This window comes from Camelus ferus, chromosome 10, assembly GCF_009834535.1.
Source record: "Camelus ferus isolate YT-003-E chromosome 10, BCGSAC_Cfer_1.0, whole genome shotgun sequence".
In the NCBI taxonomy this organism is placed as follows: domain Eukaryota; kingdom Metazoa; phylum Chordata; class Mammalia; order Artiodactyla; family Camelidae; genus Camelus; species Camelus ferus.
This window is the reverse complement of record NC_045705.1, coordinates 19,049,930-19,062,939: the sequence shown is the minus strand read 5'-3', so window position 1 is coordinate 19,062,939 and position 13,010 is coordinate 19,049,930. Positions and strand designations below refer to the sequence as shown.

The 13,010-nt window shown below is 34.3% G+C and overlaps 2 protein-coding genes across 7 annotated transcripts in view; one reads left to right on the top strand and one right to left on the bottom strand.

Moving 5' to 3' along the window:
- Positions 1-3,248, top strand: part of IMMP1L (inner mitochondrial membrane peptidase subunit 1) — a 68,948-nt gene extending 65,700 nt beyond the window's left edge. For all 5 annotated transcript variants that reach the window (XM_014568122.2, XM_006195074.3, XM_014568124.2 and 2 more), the window contains 2 exons: positions 2,114-2,224; positions 3,081-3,248. In XM_014568122.2, coding sequence (XP_014423608.1) covers positions 2,114-2,224; positions 3,081-3,149 — 180 coding nt within the window. In that variant the 3' untranslated portion in view covers positions 3,150-3,248. The remainder of the gene's footprint in view (positions 1-2,113; positions 2,225-3,080) is intronic.
- The window catches only part of DNAJC24 (DnaJ heat shock protein family (Hsp40) member C24), a 48,643-nt gene continuing 38,454 nt past the window's right edge, over positions 2,822-13,010 (bottom strand). For both annotated transcript variants that reach the window (XM_006195075.3, XM_014568033.2), the window contains 2 exons: positions 8,437-8,505; positions 2,822-4,504 (listed from right to left, as the gene is read on the bottom strand). In XM_006195075.3, the coding sequence (XP_006195137.2) occupies positions 4,374-4,504; positions 8,437-8,505 (200 nt within the window). In that variant the 3' untranslated portion in view covers positions 2,822-4,373. The remainder of the gene's footprint in view (positions 4,505-8,436; positions 8,506-13,010) is intronic.

Here is a 13,010-nt window from a genome sequence, read left to right as displayed (position 1 = left end):
GTTCCAAACAACCAGGAGTATTTGGTATGGGCAGGTGATGTTGGGGAAAGCTTCATGGAGAAAGGGAGTGTGTACTGGATCAATGGGACAGGCAGAAAAAGATATTCCTAAATTGTTTGTATGTTTATTAGGGTTTTTCTTTTTTCTTTTTTTTTTTTTTTGCTTTTACTGGTGTCCCTAACTTTATTACTGTATTTACTCATATATATTACCTGTTTATTTAGAACTCAGGAACACACATATTAAGAAACTATGGAAATTTAAACACAAAAGATGTTCACGTTATAGCTTCTCCCAAAGTAGTACTTCAGAATACATTTAATGACTCATTTTAGCTTTTCCAAATGCACTATTCTGTTCTTCCTTTCATTTATGACCTGAGATGAACTCATTTTTCTACTTGAGCACTGTTAGGCTTCACTGCACATAAATCTACTTATGTAGGTGGGAACTAACCTTGCTACTGGCCCTAGAACCTGTAACTAGTTCTACTAGTAAAAGTTAATGATCTTACAATGTCTGATATTCTCTCAAGAAACTTAAGATTCTTTCTCTACAGAGAAATTTAGCATTTAAATGACAATAATTAACTTTTTGCTAATATTTCTATATAAGACATTCTGAAATAATATAATCTCTGATATAAAGTGAAATTCAAATTTTACATGCTTGTATGTAAATTTATTTTTCCAAAGATAAGTCAGGGTGATGGGGAGAGGGGGAGGAATGAACAAGCAGACCACAGAGGATTTCGGGCGCAGTGAAAATACTCTGTATGATCCTATATGGACACATGCCATACATTTGTCAAAACCCGTAGAATGTACATCAAGAGTGAACCCTAAGGTAAACTATAGACTTTGGGTGATAATGACTCAATGTAGGTTCACCAAGTGTAACAAATATGCTGCTCTGGGATGTCAATAATGGGGAAGGCCATGCTTGTGTGGGGACAGGAGGTATATGGGAAATCTCTGTACCTCCCTCACAATTGTGCTGTGAACCGAAAACTGCTCTAAAAAAATAGGTCTTTTTAAAAAAGTAACTTTTGACATTTAAAAAAATTAAGTCGTTTCTTATTAAACCTAATAGGAATAATATTCCTCACATAAGGTTCCCAAGTAATTAACCAGTCAAAAGAACAGTAAAAATGAATTCCTTCCCAGTAGGTCATTTTGGCCTGGTCAATATTCAAATTTCTGGGCTAATAAAAACTGTAAAAAAAACCCTACTTTTTAAAATGCAATTTTAAAGATTGTTGCTGGAGAGTAATTTTTAAAGTTTATATTGAACAGAAAATAATGGGCAAATGTCTCGTATCACAGAGGGCATTTTTTTAAAGTAATGTGTTCTAATCTAAATATGCTATGATTGTCATTGAGTGAAAATTTAAACTTATGTTATTTACCAGTTAATACACAGGACATATAGAAGATGGGATCTTTTTATTTAGTAGAAGGTCACCATCATTAATTATACAGCTGATGATTTTATAATAGGTCCTTCCAGTTCTTGGTCATTATTGAAGTATAATGCGTTGAAGATACGGCCTGTACAAAGGCAGAACAAGGATCTTAATTAGAATTCTGACAAGCCCACTCCAATAAAATGATGAGATTATTTGTAATTGATGTCACAATCAATTACCATTTAGTTCATCATGAGCATTCTAATAGGTCTGGCCTTGGTACTGGCCCCAGGACGTTGCTGAGTGAGTGGCTGCCCTGCTTATGCTGTTATTGAGACAGGAAGGCACATTTTCAGTCAGCATCCTAATGACCTCTTTTGAAGTCTATTAAATTAATGACCCTGTCACACTGTTTTGATCTCTTATAACCTCAGTTTGGGGTTTGTGTAACAAATGAATGTTTGGGAACCATGTGGCAAAAAAGATAGGTCTTTCTAAAACTTGAAACCGTGATATTACTTACTAATATTTAGTAATTTTATTGTGCAAGAAATAACAGCAAAAATGTAAATCATAGGGTTTGAATGTATTTTATAAAAGAGAACTTTAGGACACTTCTCCCTACCTCCAAAAGGCATGATTTTTATTTATAGTATCGAGATTTCTTTCTTTTTTTAAAGAGGCTCCTTTCTTCTCTAATTCTAGGTGCCAACAGGTCACGTGTGGTTAGAAGGCGATAATCTGCAGAATTCTACAGACTCCAGGTACTACGGACCTGTCCCATATGGACTAATAAGAGGCCGTATCTTCTTTAAGGTACGTTGTTTTCTGCTTAAAACATAGGCTTTCTTTTCTGAGCTGGGAAATAACGTTTCTTTCAAAATAAACTGTGGAATCTTCAGACTGTCAGTGGACTTCACTGTTACAATGACTACATGTTATGGACATGTTGGCCTTTCTAGCTATAAACATTATGCCTTCTCCCATTGTTTCAGGTAATTGAGAATAATTTCGTGTTTGAATAATAAAGTTCAGACTACCTTAGTTGTAGCGTAAGAAGCTTGTTAATTTGAGAACTCCAAAAATTTAATTCTCTCTCATACAACTTTTCCAACCATGTTCATATCCAGGACATATATTAACATGCATCTACACAAGAGCAGTCCAGAGTCCAGCTGGCTGTGATGCAGGGATACCCCAGCTAAGTACAGTGACTTTACTGTGCCTGCAGTAAACACATGATTCACAGTAAACAACACTGGCTTTTCACTTTGTCACAAGCGGTAAGGAGGAAAATAGACATGAATACTTGGGGCTGTTGGATAATTTACAGGATTTTTTACACTTAAGCAGATGTTATATTCAAGTACTTAGGTTTACAGGTAACTTTGAGAGGAGTCAAAGAACACATGCACAGCCCCACACACATTTATTTACATACCACATACATATTATTTCTTAAATGTTTGAAATGTTCCAAACTTTAGAGTTTAAATACACAACACACATACAAGTTTACTTTCTACAGTCTTACTTTGATGTAGAAAATTTGTTCCTGACTGAGGAATAAGGAGAAAATGTTTAATTATATGACATAAGGAAAGGGATGGATGGGAAAAAAGGTAATACATCATGTTTAATAATTGTCTTCAATCACATTTTGATTTTACAGATTTGGCCTCTGAGTGATTTTGGATTTCTACGTGACAGTCCTAATGGCCACAGATTTTCTGATGATTAGCAAGCACTTATTCTTTTGTTATGATTATTGTCTTCTGTTCAAGTGAATTTATTACTGTCACTGAAACCATGTATTTACTAATAAACTATTTGCTATTCAGTTTTATTTTTCATTGTTAAATGTAAAGAGTAAGGGACACATATTCTGCAAGCTATAGTTGTTCAAAACATGAATAAGTCATCCAAATTTTATGATATAAAAATATTTTTATGGAAAAAACCTAGAAAAACCTCACTTTTGAATTTTTGGTTTTATAGGTATAATGAAAAGTAATTTACTCCTCTTGAATATGCCTCATATTTTAGCTACATTTACAAGGCAGAGTAGTAACTATTCTTGTAAGTCCAAACCAACAATAAATACCAAGAGTCTGACCTCATGAAAAGCTGCTAAGTCACATGCTTGGATCACTTGTTTGCAATTAAGGCAGAAAGTTTCAGTGATCCCATAAAGGATTTCTTAAAATTTTTTAAATGAGTTCTGACTTACACTGTACATAAAATATTAAATATATAGAAAAATAAAATCTTTACAGTCTACTATAACCCATAACAACATGTTGTAAAAGTGCATTTTGTCGTAACAGCAATGCGATGGTCACCTTTTCTGACTCCAAGGCTATCCTTTTTACTGTTGCCACTTTGCCTTCTTATTACCTCTGAAATAACCTCATGAATATCCATATCCAGCCTTCATCATGGGAGAGCTAGGATCACATGTAATTCACAGAGATTCTAACGTAATTCTAATGACCTAAGAATCTGAGATAGTTTCACAAAAGATCTGTAACTTTAGCAGTTACAAATATGTTACTTCAGAAACTTAGTAACTAAAGAGGAATATGATGATATTATGACCCAATAAAAGAGGAGACATGCTTGTATGAAGAAAGAATTCTCATTTTGTACCAAGAAGAAAACGAACCAATAAGAAAATTCTCAGATAGGAATTCACTAAATTTATTCAAGTCCTCTTTTTTGTGATCTATAAATATAAAATTTAAATACATATAAATAGTGAAATTAACTTTCTATTAATATGGGTGGCCTTTACTTGTAGTCTTTTATTTTCTCTGCAAAAAATAAAGCTGACAAAAAAGAATCCTACTTTTTTCTTTTTTATCAGCTTTATACATTTGCTTGACTGGACAAAGTTAGAGTGGACTCTTCTCCACATGTCTTCTCCACGCATCTGAATATACTAAGGATTCCACTCTGAACAATTTCAGCTATAATGAAGGAGTTCTATAATGAGTGAACATGTATCACAAGAAATTAGGGTAACTTCTTCTATTTCATCCTTTGAAACACTGTATTTTCCACCACATCGGCAACTCAGAGAAAAAGAATGATCATCTGCAAAGAAAACAAAATAATGCTTTAAACATTTACAAGTAACTACTTTGTTAACACTTTTTAAAAAATTCAGCTATTCCACAGAAATTGCAAAATAAAAGAAAGAAGCTCAGTCAATATATATTTAAATGAGAACTTGAAAAAATTCTTATATAGGGGCAGTATTTCTAAAAATTATCTGCCAGAATATCTTTATCTACAGAGGTGATGGATTGAAGCTATGAAACAATAGGCCAGAGATCTTCTAGTGGAGAGCAGATGCTCAGAAGTGACCAATGAGGGGACAGAGCTCAGTGGTAGAGCATATGCTTGGCATGTACGACATCCTGGGTTCAATCCCCAGTGCCGCCATTAAAGGAGAAATTTTTTCTTTAATTAAAATTTTTTTTAAAAAGTGACCGATGAAATTTACTTGAAGTCTTCCATTTTCTTAAATTCATATAAGTTTTACCTTCTTCTGAATAACAGTTTGTCTAAAATATTACTGTGAAGGAAAAACAGCCCCACCTGTCACATCGGTAAGGAGCAGGCTTTTACCTGCCGTATATATACCCTTTTACAGAAAACTGCTGACTTGACAGTTTATCAAGTTCAGTATTTGAATACTCTCCGTTTTGGTATCACACTATTTCAAGAATGTTGACTTGAATATATAAACATACACTATAGTTTCTGTGGAAGCTGTGTCTGTGTACCTGTTTGTTTGGTGTTTACAAATGATTTAGGAACCAAAAGGACAATCACTGAAGTGAGATGCCCAAAGGAGGTTATATGGTGCAACATTTCACTTAGTAATGGTGGAAATTTTGTAAGTCTGTCATCTTTGGGAAGCTGAAATGCCTGGGCCTTTTAACTGAAAGAATCTCTGATCACTGGTCATTCCACTTTACTGTCATAGACAAGTGACTGTCAAAGAAAAATAATTACTTATCACATTATTTTACTACTGTCATTAAAAAGATTAGAGGTAAATAAACAGTCTCAAAAGACATGATTTCTTACAATCAAATTATCTTCATTCAGTTCTCAAACTTCATTTAATACTTAGATCTCATCATATGTCATGGAAAAAAAGAAGAAAAAGAAACAAAAAAATTCAACTGCCTTGCATTTGTTCTGTAATCAAGTTTGGTCTTGGAAAAATTAGCAATTAAATAAGCCAATTTTACATGTTTCTTTTATTAGTAAGGAAAACATTAATTCATTCAACCCAATCCTGTTTTCATTTGTCACCACAATCTTTTTTCTCTACAAAGAAAAATAATTTAATCTTGAATTTTAAAATGCTGGCATTTTCCCTATCTGAGCCAGCATATATATGTAGTAGAGCATGCTTTCAAAGTTAAACTTATTATTGTCTAAAAATGTACATATTCTAAACATTGATTTTCTTAAGCTAAATCTCCCTCTTGTTTTTTTTGCCACCTCAGTGAACACTGAGAAACAATCTGAGATGACATGTGCTTCGTAAATGATGCAGTGGCCACCATGGGCTACTGTGGAGGTTTGTCATAGATGATTCCAAATGTTAATGCTCACTAAAAACTCACATCTTGTTAAATTTCTTCTTATATTATTCTCCTGTCACTTAAAGTGATATCTTCACAGAAATCATCATTTTAAATATACTGAATGAAGACAGACTAACGAAACTGTATAACAGACTAACTGTAAGGAGAAAGGCCAACTTCAAGCTCGCCCTAGTTCTTCAGGTGTGCCCTTTAAGCATAATAAAATGCATCATTTCCTACTGTTCGTGGCTCAAGAAGCTGATAATCTGGCTATGTTTATCATGTTGGATTTCATCCACTTTTCTCTAGTTCTGGATCTTCACCTCCTAAGGTTATTCTGAAAATGACCATGAAGGAATTATCCAACGATTTTTTACTTGTCCAGCTGATTGCACTTTTTATTTAATTTCATCTGCCAAGACTGCTCTTTTTGATTGCAAGGACCAATTCAAAATCGCAAATTCAACTGCAAAACCTACATGACCTACAATATTTTTTAACATATTCCTGTAAAAATAATGGCTTCATGAAGCTATTGCTCAGTATTTTCTCCCCTAAGGATGAGGCCTATTTCCATCTTTACAATTATAAAAAATAGACACCTAAAGGACATTTGACACTTTTAAGATTAACTGTAGCTGCTTATAATTGATTCACTGGCTATAGCTGGGATGCTTCTTTATCTTCTTGGCTGACAAGTTTACTTCAGGGAGTCCCAAGGACAATAACATTTATCGTAATTCTTGATTTCATTTTGTTTATTTCCTTCAATATCTTGGCATTTTCATTTGTATCAAAAGGCCCATATATTTTTTGACTGAACAGATGTCTGAACCACTAATCCATATTCTTAATTTAAAATAAAATATTACATTATTAATTATATTTTAAAAATTTTACTGGAAAAAGTTAAAGTTAAAAAACTAGTTTTCACTAATTTTTTTTCAATTTTATTTTTTCAGACCCCTCTCATGAGGCTTGTATTTTATTTATTTTTTTTGTTAATGGAAATACTGGGGATGGAACCCTGGACCTGGTGCATGCTGAACACGTGCTCTAGGACCAAACTATACCCTCCACCCCCACTATTTTCAAATTATAGGAATTATTAGTAAACAAAATGTATTAGCTCATATCAACTACAACAAGAATAACTAATTTGTCCAATGAGATTAAACACACACATACACTGATTTGATAAGCTGGCAATACTACATTTTTAAAAAATATTACTTAGCTGGGCAGGTCTCCCTGATAAATGACATGTTCTAATATATCCCCTTCACAAACTAGCAGGGAAACCAATGTCACTAGTGTATTCTATTTTCACAGCAGTAGCTCTTCCTGTTTACTCTGATGAAACTATCATCAACCCCTGGGAGCCCCAGGTACACAAAACCTCAAGTTTTCCAATCACTCACTGCAAATAAGAATTTCTACCCCAGGATTTCATTTGGCGGTTTGGTTTAGGAGCAGAGTGGCCCACAGATAAAAACATGATTCCCCTTTTAGGTCAATATAGCTTGTGACCCAACTTCCTAAGAGCACTTAACAATGTGCAATTAAAAAATAGTCCAGCAAACTTGGTTTCAGAAAGGACGGCTGTTTATCCACACTTATTAATACATTTCTATAAACCTGTAGGGAATTTGTACCCTAAGCTGAATAATAAAGTTAAAGGGTAAAGAGTACATAAAAATTCTAGAAAATAATAAGATTTGCTTCATTTGCTCAGAGAAACATGGAAGTGTGGTATTCATGGCTTCCGTTTCGAAAAAGGAACTTAATGAAGTCTAACCAGAGCAATTCACAGAACTAATTAAAAGAATGAAGAAATTAAGTTAGATGTAAGTTTTAAAATTCTACTAATAGGAAAGAGGAAAAGACATGACTTCGTGGTAGGTAAAAAGGGAGTGATTTTTCTTTTCCACCTAAGACACAAAAGATGGGGTAAGAATCAAGCTCCAAGTAAAAGAGTAAATAATATGTTTAACATTAAAAGCCCTGCCCTGACAATTTATGATTCCAATGAAGAAACAAAAATAAATACAAATTTTAATTGGAATTCATCTCAAATGTCAACATAGGAAGGATGGAAAATTTTTTGACTTTATTTTCTCTATTACACAGATGGAGAGTAAACCAAAACTCGAAGTAGCTTAAGAAAGAAAACCTTATGAAACCTTATGTACCCAACATCTAAATAGAATAGAAAAAAATAACTGGAAATGAGTCACATGGGAACATCAATAAAGTTTAGAATGAAACAAAAATATTCCAAACAAAAACACCCACGTACATATAGTAAGCCAAACTATTATTTCTTTTTAGGATTTCCAAACATTCTATGAGGCTTTCTTTGATATACAAAGTTCCTAAAATTTTTCCTCACTGTAATCAAGAGAGAAAAATGATTCCGACCTTCATTCCAAGACATTTCTTCAAGATATACTTGAGCATCTACTGGTCCCATGTTTCTTAGATCATCTTCTGTAAAATCATAGAATAAGACACAATTTTGACACTTAAATCACAAACATGAAGAATGCTACTAAGAAGGCAACTCTAGTCTGGTCTCTACAATTCTGGTTTACTTATTTAAGAACTTAGCTTACAACTTTTGATGGCAGTTTTAATGCTATCCCAACTTCAGCTGACTAAAAAAATCTACAACATCTTTAACAATCAAAATATATCACACTTTCCACAAATAAGCCACAAGCAAAATTGTGAAACTGATTTTGATGATTCCTTATGATCAACTGCTACAGAGGGATATTTGTGAGATAAATTATATCTGTATCCAAGGCAGTGTGGAGTCTGTTAAAAATAACTGCATTTGAACCTTAGTTATAATATTTTACAAGTTTTTTAACCTTATATATATATTTCAGGTTATCTCTTATTTACTTTAGAAGGGCTGTTGTGAACTGAATTATGACCTCCCCACCCCCAATTCTTATGTTGAAGCTCCAACCCCCAATGTGACTGTATTTGGTGATAAGGCTTTTTAGGAGGTAAAGTTAAATGAAGTCACAAGAGTGGAGTCCTAATCTGATAGAACTGATGTCCTTATGAGAAGAAGATGAGAGAGGTCTCTCTCCACTCATGCACAGAGAAAAGTATCATATGAAGACACACAAGAAAGAGGCCGTTTGCAAGCCAGAAAGAGAAATGACCAGGATCCATATCAACTCGCACCTTGAGCTTGGTATTTTCAGCCTCCAGAACTGTGAGAAATACATTTTTGTTGTTTAAGCCACCCAGCCTATGGAATTTTGTTATGGCAGATGGAGCAGACTAATACAAGCATGTTCTTCCAACCAAATGAGATCAGGCTAAAAGTGCTTTAAAGAATAAAAGCTCTAACTGCATGTAAGGGGCTGTTAGTCATCTGATTTTTAATTGTTCACAACAGAGTAATGGGTAACTTAAAGGAAGAATTATTTAAAAATATTTCAATAACCATGCAACACAACTGTACCGTAGTAATGTTCCGTTGCTGTTTTCTGGGCCAAAGTTTTCCCTACAGATGGAAACCTGGAATTCCACCTAAATTTAGTAGGAACATGATCTAGGTAGTATAAGCATGCACTCTTGCTTAAACAAATGTACTTAAAGACAAAGAAAGCAATTAAGAGAAGCACTTATCTTTGTTTTTAAAGGCATGTTATACTTCCCGCATGCTTGTTCTAGAAATCAATGCTTAAAAGAAACTACTAAATTCTAGCCCCCACCCAATGAAATTTTTCTTTAGCTGTTCACTAGTCTCTTGTTCACTTGCTGAGAATGCTTCCCTTTGTTCTGTTGTGTGAATGCCTACAATTTAATTATATTTAATAACTGCCTGTTCAAAATTTATTGGTGAGTTACACAATTTTAAAATAGATGAAAAGATTATACAATATTTTGAACTCACCATGGTTTTCTATTAGGGTATTTCAAATAATCACTATATTTCTACTGGGTACCAACAGTCTGTTAAACTGTCCTAAAACCCAAAGATAAAGACTTTGCCCAGTGGTCAGAGGTGGTTCTTCCACCTCTGCATGCCCAGTGAATAGCCCATGCAGAGTGTATCAGTATGAGAAGTAATTTCTGAACAAAACAATTTAATTTCCACACTCTCTATAAAGTATACATGGCTATAGGTTATTGGTTATTCAGTACTCCAAATTAAAAAAAAATTCTACTTAAAAGTCACGTCACAGATGGAGAAAAAAATCTTACCACATGTTTCAATTTCTTACTTAGAAGGCCCAAGATAGTTTGCTTGAATGTGGAAATGAAAGTTTTAGATTTGAAGAATGGGGGTAACTGGCACTTAATGGACCCTAGTTAGGGGAGAAACAGGTATAAATAATTTACAATCAGGTTGCCTATACTCCAGGGTATCTTACAGATATCTTAATTTTGAAATCAATGAAAGCAAATCAGACACAGCAGAGGTGATGACAAGATGAATAAAGCTTCTTAATCTAACCTATCCTGGACACCTGTAACAGATAAACTGTACGAAAAGACAACCCATTCATAAATATCCATTATACCATTTTTATTTTAAAATAACTAGTGAGAAATAACTGGCAAACGTAACTGTCAAGCAAGTCCTCTTTGCATTGTTCTGCTCCTCTACTAGGAAACTACTGTTACTCTCACCCAGTTACTATTTCATGTGGAACCCTTTTTATTATTTCACCTTCTCAAAAAAGTGGCTTTTACATTTTTATGATTTTTTTCTTCTTTCTGTACAGGAACTTTAGAGTAGTTAACTATTTCTTAGTTGAAAGATCAGCTCAGACCATATATCATTGTAAAAGGGAAAGAAAATAGAACACAAAAGTGGTTATTAGTACTTTACCCAAGGTCAGAGTTAAAAGTATATTAAAATATTCTCCTGTTCTGTGGCTATCTAATCATCTATATATTGACCTGATTATTCAATAATATGTGTACATAGTTCAAGTTTTATGGGGATTCTGGTTTTAATAGCCAGTATTTGACACAAGAGAGGACACAGGCTTCCCCTGCTATGCGAAAGTAGAGCATTCCTCTGAAACCTTTTGTAAGACAAAATGGGTAAAGTGAAGGAGCAATTACCTCAAGACGCATCTTGCTAATGGATGCATAAATCAAGATAATGCGCAGATGCTCACAGACACAGTTCAAAGCTATGGTGACTTGATGGCTGAATGCAGTTCCTGGGGAAAGAGGTTGGCGGTGCCACTCTTGCTGCCTGGGGCCCGGGGTGCATGCTGCTCAGGGGCTCACTGCTAAACAAATGCTACACACTAATTTACGCTTTTCATCTTTTTTTGGTAAAATTGAAAATGCTCTTCAGATTTCTTTCAATTCAGTGAAAGCAGGTACTAATGTAGGTATTTCATGAAAGCAAAGTGGTGTAAAGCGACTTTTTGAAAAGTGGGGGATACCTGTATGATTCCCCACATTATGTGAATTTAACAGGCAAAACCATCCTGTGATGTTGGGAATGGGGAGTGAGTACTGAAAAGAGTCACATGGGCCTTCTGGGGTGCTGGTTAGTTCGATGGGTGTGTTTACTGTCCATCAAGCTGTATACTTAGGATTGGTGCATTTCTTTGTATGTATGATATACTTCAATAAAAAGTTCTAAGGGTAGTGTGCTGAAATTCTAATGGATTTATTTTTAAATAGAAATAAGGAAAGAAAAGTTAGGGGAAAGAAATGAAAAGCTTCATAAGAAAGTATGTATTCTTTGAAAGGACAGTAATCTAACAATTTCTGTAAAAGGCCAGGGGTGATTAAATCAGGGGGAAATTGGATCCCTGGAGAACTATATAATGAGCAGAGAGAGTACACACAAGTAAAGGTGAATCTAAATGTGGGGCAGCGGAGGGGCGTTGGGAGGAGACCACAATCTTTTGTTAAGAGGCAGGTGTCCAGGGAATGGGGCAACAGCAACTTCCCCCCTACTATGATTACAAGCAAGAAGTACAAACAAATCAATGTTTTTTTTTTCTTTTTAAATAATGATCTCTGCTTGTCCACCATTGTAGTTATAATTAGAAAACTTAATTCCTCCCTAGCCCTTAAAGTAACTGACAGGAACCCTGTAATTAGCTTTGATAATTGTCTACTCATCAGATACTGCATCAACAAAAAAGATAAGTCCATTTTCTTTTGAGTTTTACATATTATAGTTTTGCTTATTACAATGAAATATTTAACAGGTATCTGAAAATACAAACCCCATCTCAAAGTTCTCCTTAATGTGACACTACAAAAAATGTTGAGAAAACAGAAACTGACTTAGAAAGTGATTTAATTAAAGAAACAACCAAGATTTAAATAGGTAATCTTAGTTACAGAATGGTAATAAAAAAAAAAAATCAAAAACAAAAAAACCAGCATTTGGAAAGAAAACACACTGCCTGGCATTCGGTGAACTCTATCTTGAGTCCAATGACACTGCATGATTCCTAATTCTTTTGATGTGAATGGGTTCAGCTTTTTCTAAGGTATCTAGGAACATTAAGGTCTGTTCACACCCTGTGCTGCACTCCCAAGCTTAGCCAAATAAGGAGACACGACAAACTTCCAGATTTACTTACATATAGAAAACAATGTTAAAGAGAGATTCCTGAGGAATATAATGTTAAAAATCAAATAATTTATGTGGTTACTTGAAAAAGAATCTTTCAACCTTTAGAAGTATAAGCCCTTCTGACCTTGTGTTCTATTGGATTTGTCTGACAACAAGAAGTGAAAGAATTCTGTGGCTCCATTGTCTCAACAGTGGGATCTAAGAAAACACTGGCAGGACTCATCAGAGAGGTTTATGAGCCCGCAATTCAAAGAGATTAAAAGGAAAATCTACGGAGATTCTTTCACACTGAAGAATAACATTAAATAACTATTAGCAGCTTGGTTCAGTAAAGCTTACTAGAGCTCTCGCTGGGTCATTCACAACTTTCTAAAAGAGGAAAGGTTTTTTTCAGCTCCATTTGGGAATC